Genomic DNA, 27,588 nt, shown 5'->3' with positions numbered 1-27,588 from the left:
AAGATTCATGTGTAGATGGTCAAATACCCATTGACCGGACACGAAAGGGACGTAACGGACAATCCAGAAAAATGACCATACAAATTAAAAAGACCTTCAAGATAATAAAACGACAGCAAAATTGCATTGACAACGCTTTGGTGATGAATACTCCTTGCCATGTAAGCTTGGGAGTAGACAAACGATCATATTAAATCAGAAATAAAGTCATACAGTTAGCTTAAATGCACAAAAGGTTTTCATAAATAAGAAAAATCATAACAGTATGCACAGTTTATTTATTCAGAGAAGTTTTTTCCAAGAAAAAGGTATTTATAGTATTAATTCAGTAAGAACTTTCTAAAAGAAGGAATGTATAGTATTACTAGTAATTCATAAAGAATTTTATAAGACAGATTGAATTTATAGTCTGGTGTTTTCATTTTTCGCAAATAAATGGGAAGTGGGCTCTACACTCTGCATCATTCCATCTCATGTTGTGTCCAGTATACACCATCGCACAGTTTTCTTGTCCACCATGAGAATTTGGTTCTCCTGAACGCCATTTGAAATATGACTGTCTCTCCTGTGATGTTGCTTTTAGCCAAGCGCCTTCGGAGTACATGTCTGTTATGCCAAGCCAAAAATCCGGAAACCCTGCAAGTCATAACATGGTTTATATATAAAGAAAAATATGACGCAAAAGCTCTTACCAATGACCAAGATATACTTATGCCTTAGTTATTCTATGTTTTCCTTTCCCTTTTAATTCAATGAGTAAATCACAACCAGTATTATTATATTTAGATATTCATTATCATGATCGATATACTAGTTTGAGCAATGCCAATTTTTACCGGTGCCACATGTGAAGCAGGATCTGCTTACCCTTCCGGAGAACTTGAGATCAACCCTAGTTTTTGGTGATGTTCGTGTTGTTTATTCTTTAGTTTTCTATGTTGTGTCATGTGTACTTTTGTTTGTCTTTTTGTCTTTTTCATTTTTAGCCATGGCGTTGTCAGTTTGTTTTCGATTTATGAGTTTGACTGTCCCTTTGGTATCTTTCGTCCCTCTTTTACTTTTAACAAAAATTCTTGAATTTGAAATAAAAAAGTTATATTTTGTAGCAAATTAAAAAAATTACGTTCCACAGTCGACATTCAAAAGTCAAAAGTAGCCAATGTTAAACATTTTAGATTCCATATTGGACATGAAACCAAATATAAAAAGTAGCCGATGTTCCATATTTTAGATTCCATATTCGACATGCAAGGAAAAAATCAAAAGTAGCTGATGTTTAATATTTTAGAATCCGCATTAAGAAGGGTATACGTTATGAAACTTTTATGATCTGGTCCGTGTATATGTGTGAGCATTCGCTCTTTGTGTTTCTGATGATATTTTTAAAACCAAAAATGAAAGTGTTTTTCGTTTTTCGTTTTTGATATCTTAAAATAAATATCCAACGATTTGTCTTCTTCAATTAAGTTTGATGAAATGTCCTCAAAACTTGATAACAAAGTATATGAATGTTTGATCTTTGAAAAGGCCGGTCTTCAGTTAATATCACCGTATTTGAATTTATCAAAACAAATATGGTTAAAGAATATAGTTTTCATGAAACGATATTTTTTTATAGGTATATGACAATGACAATGTCGAGATGTTATATTCAATATCGGTTACATTGTATTATTAGTTACATATTGTGCTAGTGACCTTATACGGTATATATCAGGTCAGTAAATTCCTTATGTGGCAAGAGCGAAGCTCGAATCTCCATATGGAATTTACTGACCCCTTTTATACCGTATTACGTCACTAGCACACTATGTAACGAATTTATCTTACCGACTATCTTAACGTGTGAAATTTAGACTAGTGACCTATCCAAATGAGCAAGTCTGCAATACTGTTAGCATTAAGAAACAACTTTCATTCATCATACAAAAACAGATGCCAACAATAACACTTGGTAGGTTTAAACGTGTTTTATGAAATTCAATTTATTTCCATCTTAATCATCAATTTCTTCGTCTGTTGAAACCTTTAAGATTTATTCGCAGTACCGTTTTGTTTTTATAATGGGACGTAACAGCACTACTAACCGTGAATGGAATAAGCCCAGCCTCCCTTCTAACCTAATATGGAATATAAAGGGACGTAACACCACGACTAACAGTGTATGAAATAAGCCCAGCCTCCCTACTAACAAAATATGAAATATCCAGGTCTCCACGTGGACGCTTTTAACCAATTATATTCCTAGAAATGTATAGGAGGTAAGATGAATACACATTAATTTGACATATGTACCAGCGTAGGCATGGCATATGTGTCTTTTTGAACAAGATGATCAAGAAAAAATAAAACTTTAATTCAAAACCCCATGAGACTTGTCACATAATAGTACACAAATTGGGACTAATCTCATAAATTTAATAAAACAACCTATTTGTGATGTTTTTGAAAACACTTAGAAAATGTGAACAACGTGACGGAAATATGCTGAGATAGACGTTATTACGATTTTAAAATTATTTTATGATGCATGGTAAACCTAGTTTAATCATTATTCATATAAATTAAAGAGAAACGGCCATTTGAATTGATGTATTTTACCACAGCCTAATGTGCATACGTTAAGGCTCTAACAAAACAACATTGTTTCATAAAAGACGCCAAATAATCAATGCCTGAGAATTTTGCTTGAAGTAATATTTAAAGCTATGCATTGTCTTGTAGATACACATAATAAAAAGTCATTCATCAACTTTTGGTATTGAAGAACTTCGTTGGAAAATTGGACAAAAATTTAAAAAAAACTTGCGATTTAACCTCTCTGTTAAATCAATTTATACAAACCAATAACTATAAAATGACTGAATGCACAACTATACGATAGAATTAATATGACAAGAGTTCGAAAAGGTTAAGGTCTTCCTGTATATGAGAACTCTTCAGAACTAACCAGCCATAAAGGACTGTGTTTAAAATTTAAAAAAAGGCCTATACTGTGAATATAAAGGAAATGAGAAAACAATAATGACAATTAGGGGGCTATGGACAACCACCGAATACTTTATACACAAGCAAGGGTTACATTATATAAGTTGACATTTTAATGTCACTTAATTAGACTATCTAAATTTACACGAAGACCAATTCGGAAAAGGTTGTCTGTTTGAATGTTTGACGATCGGAATGAGGACATTAACATGAAAGTCACTTTTAGCAATATACCAGGTGATTGGAATTTGTTTAATCATTCACCAGCTATTAGATCTTGGTACATGATAACCAGGTGACGGATTATTTTAAAACAAATAAACACAACCATACACAAATAGTTGCCATCTCCCTGTATATGTAAAATGGTTTCTCTTACTTCTATTCCCTGCCATTCGCGATAGTCCGAAATTCCAAATAATTGTCAATTTCCACCAGTTTTCCACCAACCGTTTTGCAAAAACTCTGAAAATAATATTAAATGAAACAAACCTACATTTAACAATGTAAAGAAACAATGTAATCCATATAAAAAAAGCACCAGAATAAGCAACTTATGCTTGACAATAAATATGTAGAACTCGGAGGTGATATTGGGACGCTGAAGTGCGAAGGTCCGATCGCTGGTGTTCAATGGTCTATATAACGTGTGATCGTTCTTTAAAAACCTCTGATGTTCATTCATAAGGCCTGTGAGATTTAGACTTTTTTAATAGAAGGTAAATAAATTTGTATTCGTTTACTGCTTAATAATGACATTAGTAAAAACGAAAATTAAAATCACAAAAATACTGAACTTCGAGAAAAATTCAATCGGAAAGTCCCTAATCACAACGCAAAATGAAATGACAAAACACATCAAACCAATGGACAACAACTGTCATATGCCTGACTTGGTACAAGCATTTTCAAATGTAGAAAATGGTGGAGTGAACCTGGTTTTATAGCGCTAATCCTCTCACTTTTACGACAGTCTCATCAAATACCGTTATATTTACAACGATGCGTGAACAAAACAGACATACTAAATTAAATAGTAAAATATGGGTACAGCAGTCATCACTGTGTTACAATCTTAAAACAAACAATTTTACAAAAAAGCACAAAAGCATCTATCAAATTAAAAACACATTCATTGCTTCGCGTGTCTTACGTCAGAAAATTATACATCACATAGGAAGAAATTTTGTCGTTCAATGTTTATACAAAAATATTTAAAATTTCACTTTGGGAATGTTGGCATGGGTCGATGCCACTGCTGGTGGAGATTTATTTCCCCGAGGTTATCACAAGCCCAGTAGTCAGCACTTTTTGTGCTTTCATGAATTATCATTGATATTGTTATATTTCAAAATTAACTGTTTACAAAATTTAGAATTTTTTGAAATAATAAGGCTTTTCTACCGCAGGCATAGATTACATTAGCTGTATTTGGCAACACTTTTAGGAATTTTGGATCTCAATGCTATTCAACTTTGTACTTTATTTGGCTTTTTTTTTTTTAACTTGAGCGTCACTGATGAGTCTTTTGTAGACGAAACGCGCGTCTGGTGTATATAAAAAATTTAGTCCTGGTATTTATGATGAGTTTATTTACAACCACTGGGTCAATGCCACTGCTGGTGGAGATTTATTTCCCCAAGGGTATCACAAGCCCAGTAGTCAGCACTTTTTGTGCTTACATGAATTATCATTGATATTGTTATATTTATAAATTAACTGTTTACAAAATTTAGAATTTTTTGAAATAATAACTTTTTTGGATTCGAGCGTCACTGATGAGCCTTTTGTAGACGAAACGCGCGTCTGGAGTATATACAAAATTTAGTCCTGGTATCTGATAAGTTTATATACATGGTTAAAAAATCAAAAGTATGTAAGAATTAATTTCAGAAATAGACCGAGATTTAAGATTGTCAAGAAGTTCTGTAGAATTTCTAAGAATCCACAAATGGTTAATACCACTACTCGATTAAAATAATTTTGTTGTTTGTCGTTCAAAGTATTTTCTTATTTATAATAGAACTATAACATAATAACAAATAATAGAAGAATTACTGAATGACGGGATCTTTTAAAGTACAGAGTCACGTTATAAGAACCAAAGAAACACAAAAAGTCGCATATACAATTAACTCATCATAGATACCAGGACTAAATTATATTTATACGCCAGACGCGGGTTTCGTCTACAATAGACTCATCAGTGACGCTCGAATCCAAAAAAGTTATAAAAGGCCATATAAAGTACGAAGTTGAAGAGCATTGAAATCCAAAATTCCTAAAAGTGTTGCCAAATACAGCTAAGGTAATCTATGCCTGAGGTAGAAAAGCCTTAGTATTTCAAAATATTCAAAATTTTGTAAACATTTAATTTATTAAGATAACAATATCAATGATAATTCATGACAGCACAAAGAGTGCAAATTACACCAGCAAAAATGAAAGATAATACAAACACATTGACGGGATGTATAAGTACCGAGCCACGTCAAATGGATATCACAGAAAACCATCCAAACAGTAAAAGTAATATTATTATTAGAGATGATAGATTGTTCTATGACGAATGACAACAAACCATCCAGATGCGCTGTATTGAATTTGGCAAATAACAATATAATATTTTGTTTAATTTGTGCTATAATATTTAATCTAGCCATCTATTTCCACATATTGCATTAAATTAAGAATAATCAAATAAGCTTCCTTGTGTGTCAATAAGCTTACCATTGCCATTTCTTATAACTTACCATTGCGCTGTAAAACGGTGCTCGGAATCGACTGAAATAGTAACAGTTGCCACGGTATCCGGGATGCCAACCAATAGAACATGTATGAAGTGCTGTTAAGAAATGTTTAATGCCAATATGATTAAAATACCAGTTTTTTAATTGAGACGTAGAAACTTGTGCAAAGTGAAGTTTAAACAAATAACTAATGAATTCATAAAGATCCCAAAACCTCCTGATTTTTTTTATAATAAAATTTCCACCATTAGGACTTAAAATTTATTTGTATTAAATACATTAAATTACATGATGTAGGAGTTTTACTGTTACACACAAAATGTATTATGTTTAAGTAAAAGTGTGCTATTGTCATAATCAATACATGTATGATGGTTCCTTGAAATATCCTTAAATGAAATTAATAAAGTTCAATTCCAATAACAAGTTAGTATACTAATCATCAACAATGATATACAATCAAGAAGTAAAAAGTAAAATCACTGAACTGAAAGTACTGAACTTCGAGCAAAATTTAAAAAGGAAAGTCCCTAATCAAATGTCAAAATCTAGAGCCCAAACACATCAAACGAATCGACAACAACTGTCATATTCCTTACTTGGTATAGGCATTTTCTTATGAAAAAAGGGTGGATTAACCCTGGTTTTATAGTTAGCTAAACCTCTAAATTCTATGACAGTCGCATAAAACTCCACTACACACAGACAACTATGGACGATTTATATACTGGTTTGACATAGCGTTTGGATATAGAAAAAAAACCCGGAGATAATGGAAAGGGTCCACTGGACTGACAGAATAAGGTACCAATTAAGTCGTAAAGTTTATATCAAATAAAAATGTTGGCTGCCTGTACGAAAACATATCAACAAAAGGGGCATTAATTATCGTAGACAACATACAATTAGATTTCTTTAAGTTAATATGGCTTTGTAAGATAAAAAGAATGGAAAAAAAAAATATTAATTTGCAGTTCTTTCCTTTTTTATCTTTAAACTGTTTTAAAAATATCTAAATTATTAGAAGCAATGTTTGATTTATATATTTAGTTCTGTTAATATAAAACATACCATACAGTATGAGGTCAAATGTACTTGTCTGGCGTCAAACTTAAAACATAAGACATTTAGAATTTGATGAAATTTGAGAAAAATACTATTCTTCGAGGAAAATTAAAAAAGGAAATTCCCTTATCAAATTGCAAAATCAAAAGCTCAAACACATCAAACGAATAAATAACACCTTACATATTCCTGACTTGCATTCTCTTATGTAGAACATGGTGGATTTAACCTGGTTTTATAGCTAGCTCAACTTCTCAATTGTATGACAGTCGCATCAAATTTTATCTATTGACAACGATGCGTAAACAAAACAAACAAACACAATAGGTAAAAATGTCAAAAAAGCAGTCAACATTGTGTAATCATCTTAATCACTATAAAACAAACAGATGTGACAAAGAAGCACAAAAAGGCATACATTTTGCTTTTTTATTATAAGATTGTATTTATTTCTGTATGATCCACCCATACAGGATTGAAATGTTTTAAATACTGAGACCGAATCCTTACCCTGACAGATACATGGTAAGATTAACATTTACTCTGACGTAGAATCGCACGTTTGACGTCACACTAGGGTTGAAGTCATAAAACTTTGCTCAGTGCTCGGACCACAAAAATCATGCTCGAAACATGAAATTCAACATTTTGATTGGTCGATTTTGGAGTACGAGTACACAAAACTGACTCAAAAAGTTTATGCCTTCGAGGTCAGGTGGAAACAAAATAATTCTGTCGATTAATGGTTGACGGGATGCATAAGTACAGAGTCAAGTGTGAGTGTGTTGTTAAACTTTTAGGAATTTTTGGTCTTCACTGCTCTCAGCTTCGTTCGTTATTTGACCTTTTTAACTTTTTTGCATCACTGATGAGTCCTTTGTAGACGAAAGGCGTGTCTGTCGCAAATACACAAATTCAATTCTGGTATCAATGATGAGTTTATTTACAACCACTGGGTCGATGCCACTGCTGGTGGAGTTTTTATTCCCCGATGGTATCACCAGCCCAGAGCCTAGAACTGCTGTAATGACATGAGTTACCATTGAGCTATGGTCATAATCATAAATTAACTGTTTTCTAAATTCTATATTTTTAAAATACTTATCCTTTCTACCTTAGGAATATATTACCCTAGCTGTATTTGGCTAAACTTTTAGAAATATTTGGTCTTCAATTCTCTTCAACTTCGTACTTTATTTGGCCTTTTACGTCTCGGGCTGATATGGGGGTCACGGGATGATACCCGCGTCGATATGGAAAAGGCCATGTATTAATCTCTATTTATTAAATGATATGATCAAATAAGCCCTAATACGGACAAATCGGCATGTGCAATACCGAAAACGTTCCACTGTCGATATAAATCAAGATTTAATATTACTCTTCGAACAGGGCCAATACGGAAAAACAAGGCCTATACAGAAAAAAGCGTATGCATAGCATCATTGGTATAATATTTTTTAAATTAAAATCATAGAATAAACAGGCTAAATGATGTGCAATTTTGTAACGTCTTAACGTTTTGAAACGGAAAAAAACAGGGCCAATACAGAAAAAAGCAAGAGAAATGACGTATTGGCCCATGGGCTAATACGGGACGTTCACTTCCGGTTTTTACTTTTCTTATAATCATTTAAGGAGGCTCGCGGGCATAAAAAAAATCAGCAAAAAAATTAAACATTTGTTTTTTCAATACAAATTTTGTATTTTACACTATTAAAATTGAGAATGGAAATGGGGAATGTGTCAAAGAGAAACAACCCGACCAAATAAAAAACAACAGCAGAGGGTCACCAACAGGTCTTCAATGTAGCCGAAAAATTCCCGCACCGGAGGCGTCCTTCAGCTGGCCCCTAAACAAATATATACTAGTCCAGTGATAATGAACGCCATACTAATTTCCAAATTGTACACAAGAAACTAAAATTAAAATAATACAAGACCAACAAAGGCCAGAGGCTCCTGACTTGGGACAGGCGCAAAAATGCGGCGGGGTTAAACATTAGTTATTACTTTATAATATGGTACAAAAATTACCCAGACAAATCGATTTGGTTTGGCCACAGATGACTTTAAAAATGTTTATATCATTGAAAAGGCTCAAAATTATCTCCCTTTGGTGCAAAAATGTAATTTTTTGACGTTTAGATTTAAATATCTTTTTTTTAACTCATCGGTGACCTATATTTTTTGTTATTGTTTTCAAACACGCTGTACATAAACTAAATAATTGTAAAATTTAAGCGATTTCTGTAATTTAGTTGGTTTTTTTTTTCGATATTACCAATATTTCTCCAATTAGTTCAACAGGAAAAAAAGGACGTTAACACAAATGTATGGTTCTTTCGGAGGCAGATTGTGAGCTTAAATGAACGGTGACCCCATATTTTATTTTATATTTCTATTAGGTATAAGATAAAGTTTCATTAAAGAAAGAAATAGCAAAATCCTGTATTAGAAAAAAAAGTGGTTTAGACACGCGAGCCCCCTTAATAATGTGTCATGAACTGGCTGTTTCTGTATTGGCACTGGTATAGATTCTCTGTCAGCTGTATTGGCCCTCGACCCTACTGGTCTCGAGGCCAATACAGCAAACCTTGAATTTATACCAGTGCCAATACAGAAACAGCCAGTTAATAACACTGTAATACATGATATAGTTTATCAATACAATAAACTCATCATAGATACCAGGACTTAATTTTGTATATACGCGCGTTTCGTCTACAAAAGACTCATCAGTGACGCTCGAATCAATAAAAGTTTAAAAGGTCAAATAAAGTACGAAGTTGAAGAGCATTGAGGACCACAATTCCTAAAAGTTTTGCCAAATACAGCTAAGGTAATATATGCCTGAGGTAGAAAAGCCTTAGTTTTTCACAAATTTTAAATTTTGTAAACAGTTAATTTATAAATATAACCATATCAATGATAATTCATGTCAGCAAACAAGTGCTCACTATTGGGCTTGTGATACCCTCGGGGAATAAATCTCCACCAGCATTGGCATCGACCCGGTGGTTGTAAATGAACTCATCATAGATACCAGGACTTAATTTTGTATATACGCCAGACGCGCGTTTCGTCTACAAAAGACTCATCAGTGACGCTCGAATCCAAAAAGTTAAAAAGGTCAAATAAAGTACGAAGTTGAAGAGCATTGAGGACCAAAATTCCTAAAGGTTTTGCCAAATACAGCTAAGGTGATCTATGACTGAAGTAGAAAAGCCTTAGTTTTTCACAAATTTTAAATTTTGTAAACAGTTAATTTATAAACTTAACCATATCAATGATAATTCATGTCACAAACAAGTGCTGACTACTGGGCTGGTGATACCCTCGGGGAAATAAATCTCCACCAGCAGTGGCATCGACCAGCGCTTCCAATAAAAACCCTGTTGGACTTGTTGCCCCTTTTAACGTCTGACATCTAACTACACCACATTTGCCAATAGAAACATATTTCCAGTCCAGTTTTGTATTCAAGGGTCACTACTCACTATTTCAATTAAAAATGCTATGTGTGAGAGTTTCATTGATCTGCATTAAATCAAATGACGATTACCTCAATCTTTATGTTTTGATTTTATTTTTAAAGTATTCATTTCGTGGAGTACTTGTTAAACAAATGACAACTTAATTCAAAGTTCCTTGGAACTTATAAACAGAGCAAGTGAAGTAAATTTTTCTATTAAAACTAAGAATGAAGTTAGAACTGAGTACACTGCACTGTTGATTTATTTATACATCTGTGAACAGATTTGTTCTATTATATATGTATTTACCCAATTTTATTTTACTATACTATGTGTATTTTTTTTTAAACCCTTACGATTATAATGGCAATGTAATACTTGTTTGTTAGTTAATAAAATTATCTTAATGATGAAAGTGATGCTGTGTTAAAATAAAACAATTGATATGTATATACTCACAGTTGAATAAGCAAAATATAATAAGTGCAGTTATCTGAAAAGCCATCATCACCCTTATTCTTCTGGATATGTTTCCTCGACCATGCAGATATAGCCTTAAAATGCTGATGCGGCGTAAAGCAATCATCAATCAATCAAAATGAATGTTTCGCAGAAATCGTTGGCACGTCAAATATGAAACTGTCTTGTCATTTGTCATTTGGATCTTGCATAATAAAATCTGTTACTATATAGTATTTCAGGATTCAATTACTCGTGACCGTGACCAATTTTTATCTGCGCATTTATGTATTTATCAATGTTCATCATTTGTAACTGGTTTTTTTTTTTTTACTTCTTCTAAAATGAGTTATCACTTTCACATTATAATTGCTAACATTCCATTTCTATAATTCAAATTCAATAACTGACAGTCATATATACATTTATATAACGAGAGATATTTCAGTATGAATGCAATACAACGAAGTATGTTAAGTTTTCCCGGTAAATACTTTTACTTTTTAAATAAAGTTTTATTAATCGTAATTGGAATTTAAATACTGAGGAGTCTAAACAATGTATTCAAAGTATTTTTAAATAAATTGTTTTATAAACATATCTATGATATATAATATAAATGTAGTTACAAAATCTGCTGATACGTATAATGTCTTCTTTTATTTACTCGTAATATGTTATAACCCTCAACGTTCCAAAAACCTCAAAATCCAACCATAATAGACCTTCCTTTGACAGCGGAATTCGACAACTAAATTTTTAGTATTTTTGTGATTTTACTTTTTAATTAAAGATTAGAAGATACAGAAAGAATTTAAGAATAGAATTTAAGAATTTCTGATGAGTATAGAAAGAGGGGGATTGATATTTTAAAGTATTAAGTTGCAACTTTGAAACCCTGTAGTAATTTTTGGGGCCCTTTATATTTTATATTTATTGACACATCTGTGTCATCTCTTCTATCGTTCACTAAAATATCGTCATTTGAGCTTTAGGGACCAGCGACAGGTTGTAATTTTGGTTGAATTGGTCGGTCCGACATCTCTGCTTGATCCGGATTCGTTACTATCATAGCTCCCTCTGACTCTACATCATCCCCTACCACAACGCCAACGTGTTCTATTAGATTTTGGTGGCATGACAGTATTGTTTCCGCTAAATCTACTTATTCATCAGAGTTAGAAGGAATGGAACTGTATGGATATGAACCACGATGGTGACGTTTTTGCTGAGAACGTAGTAGGATCGCGGCATAAACGTAGTATAATCGTGGTAAGAACGTGCTATAATCGCAGTAGAAACGTGGTAAGATCGTGTTGCAATCGGATAACTCGTAGTATGGTCGTAGTGATAACGTGATGAGCGTAGAAAGATCTTGATAAGCGTAGAGAGGTCGCAGAATAAGCGCGGTGAGAACGTGGTATAATCGTAGCGGGATCGTTGTAGAAGCGTAATGAGGACGTAGTAGCATCGTGAAAGCAACGGAAATTTACATTTTCATGCCGCTTATACCGCGACCTTACCACTATCTTAATTTATTTTAGATCGCGGTGAGCGTGGTGCGATCGTGGTCTAGTCGGACTGGGGCTTTAAATGAATGTTGACAAGGAACCGAAATTTGAAATTAGATTTTTTTCTTATTTTGGACTTGTATCCAAAATCTAAATACATGGTTAGATTAAGCTTATACAAGTATACCAATGATTTAATCAATTTAATTTATAATGAACAATGTAAGCTACATTCGTAAAATGCTCCATAGATGAATTTAATATCAGCTGTTATTGAAATGAAACCTTTTATTCATTAATAATTTTTTTTAGGTTTGAATGTGTGTAGGGGAAAATCTTAAAACCCTGTCTTATAAATTGTTAAATATAGAAATCGAAAACCACTTTTGTTAAGACTAATTTCTAATCAATCTTTAACAGTTAATTGTAGACAAGAATAAAACCTTTTGTAAGTAAATTGTTTAATTGTGTTGTCCATTCGTTTGATATGTTTGCGCTTATGATTTGCGATTTGATTGGAGAATTTCCGTTTTGAATTTTCCTCGGAGTTCAGCATTTTTGTGTTTTTACTTTTCAAGATTATAATGTTACTAAAAATCATTAAAAGATTGCCAATAAAGCCTTAAATTTGATGTTTAAAAAGTTATAAATTTAATCATTCCACTAAAGTTCAAAAAGAGGATTGTTTTTGAGATAATGTTAGAAATTCAATTTAAGGATACAATTCTGTGTATCAATGATACAAAGACACGTTTTATAATTGGTAGCAATAGTGCAATAGTGAATTTCCATATGATGCCATATTTACAAAAAAAATAACTTGCACGTAGCAATTTTAAGCCTGATATCTATAATGAGTTTATTTACAACCTCTAGGTCGATGTCATTGCTTGTGGAGTGTTCCTCCCGGAATGTATAACCAACCCAATAGTTAGCACTTCTGTGTTGACATGAGTTATCATCGATCGATATGGTCGAAATAATAAATTGACTGTTTACAAAATTAGACTTTTTTTTAAATACGAAGTATTTTCTACCCCAGGAATATATCGATCACCTTAGATGCATTTGGCAAACATTTTTTATGCTCTTCACTTTCGCATTTCATTTGGCAATTTTTACTGACATTTTTTATGTCACTGATGCGCCTTACGTAGACGAAACGCGCACCTGACGTACAAAACGTTTAGCCTGTTATCTTTGATATGTTATTATTATATTTATATACATTCTCTATTTACCTATAGCACTTTCAGTGTGAGTTATAATGAAAGTAGTTATTCAACTATATCATTCATATAAAATTGAGAATGGAAATGGGGAATGTGCCAAGGAGACAACAACCCGACCATAGAAAAAAACAACAACAGCAGAAGGTCACCAACAGGTCTTCAATGTAGCGAGAAATTCCCGCACCCGGAGGCGTCCTTCAGCTGGCCTCTAAACAAATATATACTAGTTCAGTAATAATGAACGCCATACTAATTTCCAAATTGTACACAAGAAACTAAAATTAAAATAATACAAGACTAACAAAGGCTCCTGACTTGGGACAGGCGCAAAAATGCGGCGGGGTTTTAACATGTTTGTGAGATCTCAACCCTCCCCCTATACCTCTAGCCAATGTAGAAAAGTAAACGCATAACAATACGCACATTAAAATTCAGTTCAAGAGAAGTCCGAGACTGATGTCAGAAGATGTAACCAAAAAAAAATAAACAAAATGACAATAATACATAAATAACAACAGACTACTAGCAGTTAACTGACATGCCAGCTCCAGACTTCAATTAAATTGACTGAAAGATTATGATCTCATCATATGAACATCAGTTATATATATAGTTCCATAAGAATATCACAATGTTCTGCAACCATTTTTCCTTGTCAACAATACAATCAGCAGGATTTGCAAAATTTCAAGCTTCCAAAACTTATATATCTAGTAAAGAAAACGTTGAACAAACATATTGAACTCCAAGTTAAAACTGGTAGTCTATAAAATCTGACAAAACCAAACGCTATCATTCAACGGAAAGAATGCCGTTACTAGTGACGTATTCCTGACTTGGTTTGATTAAATAAAAAAAAAATAGATATGAACATCTATAACAGTTATTTAAAACACGTCATTTCCCGGGTTTGTAACAGTATAAATAAAGTTCAGATCTGATCATACACCATCATGGTACACAAAAGGTAGAGACATCACGCCAAATGTTGAACTGTTTCCCAAGGAATTAACAATCCATTAACTGGTAAAAAGTTAAATCACAACCATTGGTTGTGTAATACATATTTGTATTTTGATAGTGCTGAAAATTTAGTTTTTTTGCTTGAAATGACACAAGTTCAGAGAAAATAGGCCAAGCCATTTTTCTCAAAGAACTGTATTTTCAGTTTGGATTTTCATTGAGCCAAGATAACTTGTAATTTTTTTTGGGCCTATCAAAAACAAATATTTTTTTCACCATCTATTGAAAACCATTTTTTGTTTTAAATTGTGATCTCACTACTGCATAGTAGTCAAAATAAATATCTTTTGTTATCAAAATTAAAAATTGATTGTTTAGTTTGCCATGTCAGTGGTTTCTATATCTTTTACTGAAAAGCCAGCATGTTTACCTTTTTGGAGAGGCTGAATAAAAATGGGGGTGATTGGGGGGGGGGGGGGGCATGACCCCTCCCCCGATTTTTTGTTGACCTTACATTGAAAATGGTGCACTTTGAGGCCTTTTCAGACTACACAAGTGCATAAAAAAATAGGTTTTATATAATTATAACTATAAATGCTATTAAATGATTTGATAACAGAAACAAACATTTTACTACCCTGGCACATTTCATTTAGAGTTTTCTTCTATTTCAGTTTTTTTTTTCATTTTTAAATTAGGCAACCAACTTTCTTTTTCTCTACAAATTATTTTTTTCGACATTGTCCTGCATCAAAAAAAAAAATTGGGTGAAAATACTATTTTTTTAAATTTCAAAATTGCCAAAAGTAAAATTCGCATTTTTTATTAAATCAGAGGTTTCGATATTAAAAATAAATATTAGGGTGTTTAGTCACGTGATCTGGCTATCGAGAAAACTACAACAAACGATAAAAATTCTTAACGTGTGTAGAACTTTCTTTATTTTATCTGGGGATAAAGAATAAAGACAAATGTTTTATATATCAATAAATTGCATTTTTAAAGAGCTTTTCAATAAATAATACCAACTTTATTTAAATCCGACAATTAAAACTCTGATTATCTGTGTATGAAGTTATAGACACCATTATGTAAATAAAATAAATAATTATGTTTCCGTGCGTGATAAATTATTATTGATTGGCACCTATTTTTATCTGGATACACGCGTCACGAGCTATTTATAAACGGAACTCCGCTGGAACTGTTATCTGATTGGTTCCCTCGGTTTGATTCTTTTTAAAATAGAATATCTCTGCTTCATAATAGTGAAACCCCGAACATTCTAGCGTGTCGTTAAAGGAATCTACGGAGGTAATTTGTCAAAAATCGTTGTTTTTCTCTCAAAACGAGCGTGCCAAAGTATTTTGGGGATACATATTTGAAAAGATGAATGTTTTTACAATATAATTCGAGTATTGTTTTGTATATTTGCTCAAGAAATACGTACGGAAAATACATTTACCGGGAGGTGGTGACACCAGAATTATGGACGCCATTTTCACATGAAAATTCTGTCTGTCATGATTGACGACAAACTATTAGGGAACTAATTTGCTTGTTTGTTGGAAGTTACGAGATATTATTGAAGTTAAATATCAAGAATTAAGACATATTGGACCAATTGGGCCAATATTTACCTTGGTACAGCTAGTGATATTTCGTCTCTGCCGGTTTGACCCTGTCCTTTTTTGGTAATATATTGAGCTCTTCAACTCTATCGGATCTTATAAATCATTGGCATATTCGGCTTTAAGTGTGAACACAGCAAGTTTCCGTAGTATAAACATGCACGGTATGCTGTAGCAATTTATACTTAGTTTATTGTAATTACTGTACGTTGTTTCATACTTCAGCTGAAACTGTTGATATTGGTGTTATGATAGATTTAAGTACTTATTATCTCCCTTTGTACCGGAAGTTAGATGCAAAAATCGTCTGCACTTCTTTTGAAATGTCTTTTAAAGTAGAAACACTTTTAGCCAGTTTAAAGGAAATACAACAAGGTCTGAAGTACATAAATTACCTCTATATATTTACAAATAATGATGAAAAAAAGAAAAAATACAATTATCAAAAGATTGTGCTGTGATTATCTGACAAAATAAAGTAAAAAAACCCAAAAAAATACAATTTTTAATTTTTTAAAATTAAATAAAACTATACTCTATGGAACTACAAGAATCACCACTTCCGATTCTTGTTGTGTAACAATCTCCTTAAATTTTTTACATGCATGGTACAGTGCCTGTTCTATCTAAATGGTTGCAGAACCCTAGCACTTATAATGGAGAAAAAGGGGGGGGGGGTGACAAGGTTGCTTCCCTTAAAACATGTGGTAGATACTTAATCAGCCGTAAGTGGTTGACTAATGAGATGGTAGAAGTGTGACAGGATTGCTTCCAGTCTTCCCTTAGAACATGTGGTCAGCAGCCGCAAGAGGTAGAAGTGTGACGGGATTGCTTCCTGTCTTCCCTTAGAACATGTGGTCAGCTTTAAGCGTACCTGGTTGAGCTAAGGAAGTACTTCTTTAGCTCAGTCCATTAATGTGCTGCCTTGTAATGTATAGAATAATTTTTTTTTTTTTTAATTTTATGCCCCACTTACGATGTTTTCTGGTCTGTGTGTCCGTCTGTCCCGCTCCAGGTTAAAGTTTTTGGTCAAAGTAGATTTTGATGAAATTGAAGTCCAATCAACATGAAACCATGTTAGTACACATACTCTCAATGACATAATCTTTCTAATTTTAATGCCAAATTAAAGTTTTTAACCCAATTTCATGGTCCACTGAACATAGAAAATGATAGTGCGAAGTTCAGGTTAAAGTTTTTGGTCAAGGTAGATTTTGATGAAGTTGAAGTCCAATCAACATGATCAACTTGAAACTTAGTACACATGTTCCCTATGATATGATCTTTCTAATTCAATTGCCAAATTCAAGTTTTTTCCTCAATTTCATGGTCCACTGGGGCATCCGTGTACTATGGACTCATTCTTGTTAAATATACATTGTATTTAACATGTTTAGGTGTAATACCATCAAATCATGGAAATAGGTTGAAAAAAAAGATTCCCTTGAATTTGACAGTTGTATGTAATTAATACTACATTTTATTGCAATTTGCAGTTAAACATTTCTGTTTCATGAACATATGTCTTTTGTATTTCAAAGCACCATTATTTTTGTATTTGGGGTTTCTATAGAATATTTTGAAAACTTGAGGTTACATGGTTACTAAACATTCTAAAGCATGACTTAGCATGTACACATGTTAAATAAGGGGAGAAATTTGATTGGTTAACTGCCAGTGATGGTTGTTTTCTTAAATGCAATGAAATGTTATGTGAATTTTTTTCTATAGTACTGGACGTTTAAACTTAACTCATGCCAAGTATTTCTTTATTTGAAACAAAGATAAATTCTGCGCAATTATTTGAAAAGTGCAATTTTAACAAAGACTAATAGGGGAAAATCAATGGTGGTATTACACCTTTAAAGAATAAAAGTTAAGAAATATTTTATCAGAATAAGAGAGATAACAATCCATAACTTTGAGATGCCCTACATCATATTAGCTTCAATATTGAGGGATTGACAATGGGTACCATGAGATCGTTACAAAATTACAAAACAGTTTATTCCCAGCAAAATTTCTATTCAAAGTAACCAGATGAAATTCAAAAACATCTCTGTTAACAAAGAAACACCAGCTTCAGGTAACCTTATCATATTAAAGTATTCTTTAATTAATGCTATGATAATCTATACCTTTAATGAAGAAAAATATCAAATTAGCTTACCATTATCTGTTTTAATTATCATGATTATTCCTCATTCAACAGAGGATACAAAAATCTACCTGATCAGGAAATTTGCGAAAAATTGAACGACTTATACAGTCAAACCTGAGTAAACCGGACCCTGAATAAACGGGTTTCCTGTCCATTGCAACCAAAAATTAAAGTCTTGTTTTTTTCCCTTCAAAGTCTTTGTTAAAATACCCTTTAAACCTTATACATAGGTATAGACATGATGGAGAGACATTTATGTACAATATTTACAATAAGACAGAAAAAACAAGACAATTGACTTGCAACATTGAACAACATGGCAGTATCCTATCAACAGAACAATAACAGGGTAATACTAAGTGTTGATAGTTTTAAATATTACTACTGGACAACAGTCAAAGAGCAAATAACTCAGTCTTATCCATGTTTTCATACTAGTCATGAAGTTGTCATCTAAAAAGGAATATAATTTTTGCTGCATATGAAAGCCAGCTATAATTCTTGTTACTTAATGAGGTTTATTGATATATTTCAGAAAAGAGTTATTTGGAACAAAAGTTGAATGAAAGAAGAAGCAGGAGAAGACAACTGGAACAAGAACTAGAAAGTGGTAATGCTAATGAAATATACTATGGAATTTAAAATGATATTACACAGACATATTATTGATCCATTTTCGTATTTTTTGTTACATTAAAGTGTTAAAATTTCATGAAAAGTAAAAACAAATGCTTGTAAAGTTATCATACTTTTCACTTCTTCAATTAAAGATTAAATATATACCGTCAACATCTATTAAGTGATTTTGACAGTTTAATGTTAAGACAGACTTACAATATCATTTATAATTAAGGGATACATTGTATATAATGTACATTTTAATTGATTCTAAATTACTAATGAATTATTTTAATAATGAAAGGTAAATTCAGAAATTATTTCAAAATATTTACTGTTGCTTATAATGCAAATGGTGAGTCTTGCAATAATAGCAATAATAAGAACTCAGATTCTGATATCAGTATCATCTGTGAGTTTAGCTTTTCTTGAATTACAAAAATTGATCTCTTATAATTTTGTCCATTCTTAAACAATCTCATTCATAAATGCATGCAATAATTTCTGCATTTCAGTAATTGTTCTCAGCCAATGGCTGTTCTCTTATGATCAACTCTTTATGCCTTTATTCTCATACTTTACCAGTGTTTATTTGTTTTTGATAACAGTATTACTAAATATTTTGTAATTTTTATTTCAGTCAATGGAAAGTATTTGCAGATTAAAGATGTCCACACAAAAATGAATGGTATTTATAAATATAAATATTATTAGATTCAGTAAATGGGTGATGTTACAAAATTATGTAATACTTTGCATTAAACTTATCTTTGAGATAAGTGTATTGTATTTTAAGCTTGGCCTTCATAAAATGTAGATTTTACTGTCACAGATATTTGCGACAGTAAAATCAAGTTTTACGAAGCCAAGATTAAAATACAATACAGCTATCTACATTCTAATGCAGCATATTAATAAAAATACCATTTTTTGGTGTAAAATTACAATAATGAAAAAGTCCGCATAACTGTTGCATTGTCTCTAGCAACTAAACAATGTGACATCATATGTATACTCACGATGTCAAACATAAAACTCTAAAAGTATTTATACCATTGGAACGCTTCAGAATGGTATCAACGTTGAAAAAAAGAACATTTAGAGGCTCAAATGTGACTTTCATGTTTAATTTGAGAGAAATAACAATCATATAAAAAATAATTGGACTTCAAAATGGTGACTTTCTTAGTTACGGACTGGTAGAACGTGGAGTTTACCCCTTCAAAATATTTGTCAATGTCTAATGAAAATTATCATTACAAACGAATTGCATCAGAATTCTGCATCTTAAACTTGAAACATTGTTTTTAATTTCTTTTAATGTGTTATAATAGTGAAAAATTTCTAAAAAAATATGTTTTATTACTATTTAATGAATGGCTATTATCTATTTTGATTTTAATTGAACCATATAACTAATTTTCGACTCTTCACATTGAATAATCCGCTTGCACATTGAATAATCCGCCAAGCGGATTATGTCAAATGTGAGGAGTCAAAAATTAGTTTTATGGTTCAATAAAATCAAAATAAATTATTGTCATTCACTATAAATAAATTTCTATCAAAAATAAGGCTCAAAGAACGTTTTATATTATTTATATAAACAATAACAACATACACACATGTTGGCGTATGAATACACAACGTCAGAGTGGGCGTTTCGCCATCAAAATTGACAACATTGAAAATATAACTAATAATTTTAACCAATCAGAAGACAGTAAATACACCAAATTTATTTATTAAAGTATAAAGTGATAGATTTATTTTGATTCAATGTGATAAGCCACAAATAGATGTAGAAATCAGATTTTGAAATGTTTTATGGTATGTAAAGAGAATTTTGTAATGTATGAAGTTTTTTTTCAGATTTTTCATCTACAAAAAAATAATGATTACATGTATAAAAAAACAACTTTTAATTACTTTTGTGTATTCTTGGAAAAGGGGATTATCCATGACAATTTAACATATCTTAGGTAAAAAAATAGATCATATGGTAACAGTGCTTTGGTACTGGTCTTCACTTTTACAATACATGAAATTTGCATACTGTGGTTTCATTTATTTTTATGTGTACCAATTTATGTCGTTTCTGTAAAAAAATTGTGCCTTTAAAAAATCTTTTGATTTGTGGTTTCAAAATCTTCTGCATAGCCATACATTCTTGTAGTTGTAGGAAATTCATATTTTGGGGTTTTCCTTTAACTTTAGGAATTCAATGAAAGTACTACACTGTTGTTTTGTGTTGTAGAAACCCTAAAAGTTGCACAGCATAAAGTTTCTCAGACGCAAAGCCTTGCTGATAGGTAATATGAATTAAGTGACTGAATAAATGAGTACAAGAAAAAAAGGCAACACTTATAATAACAAGAGTGCACACACTGAAATGTTTTGCCTTCTTTACTAATCATTGATATTATGTTGATGCTCCTACATATATAAAGTTTTATTACAACTGTCACATAAACTTAACATTAACTAAGAAAACTAAACATTGATCAATGAACCATGAAAATGAGGTCAAGGTCAGATGAACCATGCCAGACAGACATATACAGCTAACAATGCTTCCATACAACACATATAGTTGACCTATTTCTTATAATTTAAGAAAAATAGACCAAAACAAAAAAACTTAACACTGAGCAATGAACCTTGAAAACAAGGTCAAGGTCAAATAAAATCTGTGCAACTGACATGTAGATCATAAAATATTTTCATACACACAATATAGTTGACCTTTGGCATATAGTATTAGATAAAAAGACCAAAACTCAAAAACTTAACGTTGACCACTGAACCATGAAAATGAGGTCAAGATCAGATGACATCTGCCCGCTAGACATGTACACCTTACAATCATTGCATACAACAAATATAGTAGACCTATTGCATAAAGTATGAGAAAAACAGAGCAAAACACAAAAACTTAACTATAACCACTGAACCATGAAAATGAGGTCAAGTCAGATGACACCTGCCAATTGGACATGTACACCTTACAGTTCTTCCATACACTGAATATACTAGACATTTTGCTCAAAGTATCTGAGATATGGACTTGACCACCAAAACTTAACCTTGTTTACTGATCCATGAAATGAGGTTGAGGTCAAGCGAAAACTGTCTGACGGGCATGAGGACCTTGCAAGGTACGCACATACCAAATATAGTTATCATATTACTTATAGTAAGACTAAGAGAGAATTCAACATTACAAAAAATCTGAACTTTTTTGTTAAGTGGTCACTGAACCGTGAAAATGAGGTCAAGGACATTGGACATGTGACTGACGGAAACATCGTAACATGAGGCATCTATATACAAAGTATGAAGCATCCAGGTCTTCAGCCTTCTAAAATATAAAGCTTTTAAGAAGTAAGCTAACGCCGCCTCTGCCGCTGACGGATCAATATCCCTATGTCGAGCTTCCTGCAACAAAAGTTGCAGACTCGACAAAAATTATAAGGTTTTTCTATACAAAACATTGACATCCAACTATACTTACCTATAGTTTGTTATTCTTGCAAGTCCTTGAGAATTTCTTGACTGAATTCCATTAAGCTTGAACAGAATCTTCTTCAGGACATTTCATTGATTTTTATGGTTTTCCATAACAAAATATGAATTTAGCCATTTCTACTTAATAAGTTATTTAGAGACAGCATCCACCCCAGTCATGTCTTACTTTGAAGACTCCTACAGGTATTTTATGTTTGTTATCAATAAAGACATTGAAAATTTAGCATGCTCCTAGTTATGACTATTTGCAGCAAATTGCTTGTAACACATTAAAGGTCTTCAAGTAAGTTTTATGATTATTCACTCAAAGGATCATAGCTTCATAATTAAAACTAAATTATCTTACTTTTTTCTTTTAGTTTGGATGATAGGAATGAGTATTACAAGAAGAGTATAGAAGATTTTAACCAGAAATTAAATGTTGAGAAAAAGAAGCAAATGGAAGAAGTGTAAGCTAGATAAATTCATGAAATTCCCATTATTCATTGAGTTTTCATGCATTATTTCATAGACTTATAAATGTTTTAATTTTGAATTAAGATAACAAAAATCCTGGAATCATTTAGGAAGCTGGAGTGCCATGTCAGAACCACCAACAGTTGGCATGAAAACTGTCAATCTTAGTCAGCATAGATAGCATTTGAAGGCACCTATCACATGCTGCAAAACTATCAGGATATAGCAAAATACTATTTTATATTCTGTACATTATATTCCATTAAAATTATCTTCTAGTTTTTCTATTTAACATTGCTTTAGTCTTTCCCATAAACATTTATATAAAGTACATAGAATATGCAGTAGAGACCATCAAAATTATCTCTAGTGCTGAAATTGTTTTTATTAAAAAAGTATGTGTCATACAATTGTATGAAGATGTTTTTAATGCTTATTTTTCAAGCTTAGCATTTAGTGTTTATGTTGAAGATCTCTTGAAGGTCAGGAAATATGTCATACCAACTATTTCTGCAATTCTGTCAAAATAAATCAATATCTGATCAAGTTAACTATCATCATGTGTGAATCACAATAGCTTGGTTTTTTTCAATCTAATTGTGTCATTTCTATGACAAAAGCAAGTAAATAACTTTGTTTTTGGTAAAATACTTAAACTGGATATATATTGAGCCACGAAACTTCTTGTCTTATTTACATAACTGAATTCTTGAGTTCTCTTCAATATTTCAATGTGTGGTAAGTTGTACAATTTTTAATACATGTTAGATAGCATTTTTTTCATCTATTTTTTTCAGGACACAGTTTGAAGAGAATTTGTCGCAGGTGTCAGATCAGTTATGCTCAGCAAGGACAGTATTTGTAAGTTTATAATGGAAACTCAAGGCATTCACAAAATTTACTGCTTGTCCCAAGATCCCTGAAAAGTTGTAATTCAAATATATGTAATAAACAGTTTAAAAAAAATCATTGTATGTTTGACTCTCTCCAAATCATTGATATTTATATAGTTACAGGATTTAGAAAGACCAAATAGGTATCTATTTCTGTACATACATTGTCATTAAACAGAAAGAATCAATTTATGAATATATGCTTTGTTTAAACAAACTGCACCATGAACAAAAAATAAGAAATCATACATATATGCAATAATAATAATGCTTTGTTGTAATGGATTCTTTCACCTTTTATTGGGCATCATTAAATTTACATGTATATTATCTTCTTTGAGGTTGCATATTAAAGTTAGCAGTATAGAATTTGTTTAGTAATATTTTATAAATGAAGATACATGTAGTTGTAAGATATTTTATACTACCTTTTTATACAGACAGATGAAAATTTACAGAACTGTTTGACTGAAGCAGGGAATATAGAAAAGAAACTTCATGAAAAAGGTATCCATGTATATGCATGAAGTTAAAATAAAAAGCTCTTAATCCTATAGATTCATTGTTATATTGTCGCATAGAATTCTAAAAAGAATGTAGAAATTGAAATGATGCAAACATAACCAAGCTTTGTTTATTTAGCTTTATACTGTTTTAAACTTATTTTTGGAATTTTTTTTTTTTTTTCAAAATAAAATAACTTTCAATAGTAAAAAAAAAAAGGATAACTAAAAATGTTCTAGTATATGTCAAAATTGATTCCACCCTTAATAGGAATACAAAATTTAATTATCTCAAGGATTACTATGAAATAGCTAAATGTTTAAAAAAAAACATTACCCTATAGGTTACTGTTATACTAAATGTGTGGGACAGAGAATCATATTGTTTTTTTGGATATGTGTTTCTATACATATCTTCATTTGTCTAACTGATAATGCCTCCTAACTTTTAATTCCATTCAGTCATTAGTGTTTGCTTTCGCATACAAATTACTTGCATGTTTAAAAAGGTTGATTTCTTAACATTGGTAAAGGTCAATAAATATAGCCAGTTTTGAAGCAAAAATGCAATTTATTTGTGAGGATTTTCAATTGATTTAAGGAATTAATATTATTTTTTCATGCTTTTATAACTTTTATTACAATCTAAAACAGATTTTTTTTTTATTTCTAAGGGGAGATAACTCAGATAATTTTGTTTTGTATTGTTATGGGTGCAATCAACAGTTTTTTTTCTATGACGTCACATTTTGAGGGACCATGCATAAGTGAAACTTAGTGGTGGACTGATTAATAAAGATACTTGTATAAAACTAGATATCACTGGAATCAGAATTTTCTCTAGTTTATAATGAAATAAAAATAATGTGTACTTTTAATATATTAAAAATATTCCATCCAATGAACATGGGGAAAAAAAGGTCTAATTTGAACATAAAAAACTTGAAACCAGGTCATGTGCACACCCATGAAGATATGATCCCTGCACATTTTACATAATCAAAACTGTATGAAATTTGTAGGTTTTTACCTGGCCTTTCAAAAAAATCTTGTTTCAGGGTACGGATTCCTGCTCCGAAAAGAGCTACAGTGGCTGCAAATAAGTTTTCAATTTTCACTGCCAAAAAAACAGGATGTTTACAGTGTTGTCTCCCCTCAAAACATGTAAAGTTAATATAATTTTTAAAATTATTTCAATCATTTAACCTGTTTTAATTGAAAGCTAAATAACTTATTTTTACAATCAAATACAAAAAAACATGATACTTTTTCACCAATTGAGTAAATAAACAGGGGTTTTCTCCATGGTTATTTTTAGTCGGGGAATAACCCCTAGTTTTTTTTATACGAAACTGTTTATAGCACCCTATAGGGAGAAAACAAGCCCATTTTTGCTTAAATTTTCTGAAAGCATTTAAAGAAATCTATCTTTCAATATTTCATTTCAACACTCTATCATTCAGTTTTATCTCTAGTTATGCCACTAGATGTAATGTTAAGAAAAACAATTATCAATCAATCGTACTAATCTGACCCATACTAATACTTGAATGTCTATTAAAAATCCTTAAAAAGATATTGCACTACCTATGTCTTTTGACAAATTATGGCTAGGAGTAAGTTTTTGAAGCTCTGTCATTTTTGAAACATTGTTCTTCTTTGAGAGCAATAATGTTTGCAGACTATCAACAATATTAATAATTTATCAGTGATCTATTACTTGACCATTATAATACAGCAAGAATTCAGAGAAAAAAAGATAGATCGATTCAGTTTTTATCTTGCAGTGATAAGTTACCAGAACAGTTTACAAGGAATGGAGGCAGAATTTGACAAACTGAAAATAAATCCAATAAAAGAACCACATTACAGTGATATACCAGTGGAATTAAGAAGAGATATGTGGTAAGATTTAGTATTTCTGCCCAGCGACTCAGTAGGTTGTATCTCATTCCTGCATTCATACAATAGCAGTAAATGTGTTGTTTATACAGGATTAATTGTATTATCTAGAATGGTCATATTTTTGCCAAATTTTGGTTGATTTTCCACTGTCATGTAAGTTCCAAAATCAGAAACTGGAAAAACATTAAAAATAAAATTATGGCAACCTTGAATGCAAAACTCTGCTAGTAAACAGCATTAAGGAGTTAGAGCAAAGACTGGTCATCTTGGAGTCTGAATAATGTGTTTGGGAAGAGTGTCTTTCTGTCTGCTGTTACCTTGTGACCTATCATGTGAACAAAATTGACCCTGTGTGTTGGTCTAGTAAAAAGCAGGGTATATATCCATATCACATTATCTTGATTTTGTACTGAATATGCATTTTCTTTGCCACTAGATGTTTAAAAGCCACCATCTGTCTATTATACCAAATTACTTTAAAACATTTGAAATTCAACTGTACACAGGACATGCTATGTTTAAATAATGCGTAATAAGTTGCATTTAGCAATATAAAAACAAATGTCTGTTCTGTGTTTGATAATATGCCATTATTATTTGGTTGTTAGACTGTTTTTATAACATACAGAAATAAAAGATCTATAAGTTTTACAAAAAACAACTTAAAGTTGATTTCTACAACACCAAAAAAACTACTAGTTTACAGATGTATAAACTGAATTATCTTATCTTAATCTTATTTACAGGTTGTTTTTCCAAGATGAACATCACAAAGCAACTGAATGTTTACAAGGTATTCAAGGACAAATTGATAGTGCTAAGCAGCTGATAGAAGCCATCTGATTTTAGTTCATGACTATTCATATATGTTACTGAGATAGTGACATGTTACCAAAATTTTGTTTGTTCATCTTGATTTTTAAAATTTTATTGGAAATTTCAATAACTGCTAAATATTTTCATTTATGAATTAAAACAGGTAATTAGGGAATTATTAGGTAGTCAGAAGACCACAACATGATTAAAATTTTGAATAAAGTTTATCCATATACTTTTTTAAGCCTTTTGCTAGATTTTTACAAACATTTATGGAAGGGCCAAATGATGTTTCATTGTTCAGTAATCACCTTTACCTTAAAATTTCTAAATCTAGTTGAAGGTAAATTTAATGCTTTTAATTGTGAAACACTGACCACAATCTATAGTCTATAGACAATAATTATCAATTGATTTGATTTTCAGGTTTTATATATTCAGTGATTTTGCTAGCGCTCGTCACTTTCGTATTTTACGAAAGGGTTTTCTCATTGACGAAAGTATTTCAAATCAATTTCGTCACTTTAATTTTGAAAGTGTAAAAAAAAATTCGCAATAAAAACTATAAATCTACCTGTCTTCATGTTTTTGACAAGTTTATGACCTCCAGGTAATTAACATTTTTAACAGGTG

The 27,588-nt window shown here is 31.5% G+C and overlaps 1 protein-coding gene and 1 long non-coding RNA gene across 3 annotated transcripts; one reads left to right on the top strand and one right to left on the bottom strand.

Annotated features, from left to right (window-relative positions):
• Positions 1–258: 258 nt before the first annotated feature.
• LOC143066531 (uncharacterized) lies at positions 259–10,880 on the bottom strand. The gene is made up of 4 exons (XR_012975650.1): positions 10,739–10,880; positions 5,742–5,833; positions 3,368–3,453; positions 259–636 (listed from the first exon to the last, which is right to left on the bottom strand). It is a non-coding gene; the product is annotated as an uncharacterized LOC143066531 (long non-coding RNA).
• Positions 10,881–16,361: 5,481 nt separating this feature from the next.
• Positions 16,362–27,273, top strand: LOC143068665 (uncharacterized). Of its 2 annotated transcripts, none has more exons than XM_076242891.1 (9): positions 16,362–16,450; positions 18,772–18,846; positions 19,495–19,542; positions 21,112–21,166; positions 22,742–22,831; positions 23,636–23,699; positions 24,172–24,238; positions 26,022–26,139; positions 26,886–27,273. In XM_076242891.1, the coding sequence occupies exons 1-9, from the start codon at positions 16,399–16,401 to the stop codon at positions 26,980–26,982; spliced, it is 666 nt and encodes a 221-aa protein (XP_076099006.1). In that variant the 5' UTR covers positions 16,362–16,398; the 3' UTR covers positions 26,983–27,273. The 2 variants fall into 2 exon arrangements, with proteins under 2 accessions (XP_076099006.1, XP_076099007.1); XM_076242892.1 differs by lacking the exon at positions 16,362–16,450 and adding an exon at positions 18,101–18,161.
• Positions 27,274–27,588: the final 315 nt, after the last annotated feature.

Source organism: Mytilus galloprovincialis, chromosome 3 (genome assembly GCF_965363235.1).
Source record: "Mytilus galloprovincialis chromosome 3, xbMytGall1.hap1.1, whole genome shotgun sequence".
Classification (NCBI taxonomy): Eukaryota; Metazoa; Mollusca; class Bivalvia; order Mytilida; family Mytilidae; genus Mytilus; species Mytilus galloprovincialis.
This window is presented reverse-complemented; position numbering and strand designations above follow the sequence as displayed.

What these genes read in the sequence shown, in the direction of transcription:
- LOC143068665 (XM_076242891.1), top strand. Translation starts at nt 16,399, where the DNA reads ATGTCTTTTAAAGTAGAAACACTTTTAGCCAGTTTAAAGGAAATACAA. An exon ending in GGAACAAGAACTAGAAAGTG is followed by an intron (nt 18,847 to 19,494) that starts GTAATGCTAATG and finishes TTTTTATTTCAG; the next exon opens with TCAATGGAAAGTATTTGCAG. An exon ending in AAAGAAACTTCATGAAAAAG is followed by an intron (nt 24,239 to 26,021) that starts GTATCCATGTAT and finishes TTTATCTTGCAG; the next exon opens with TGATAAGTTACCAGAACAGT.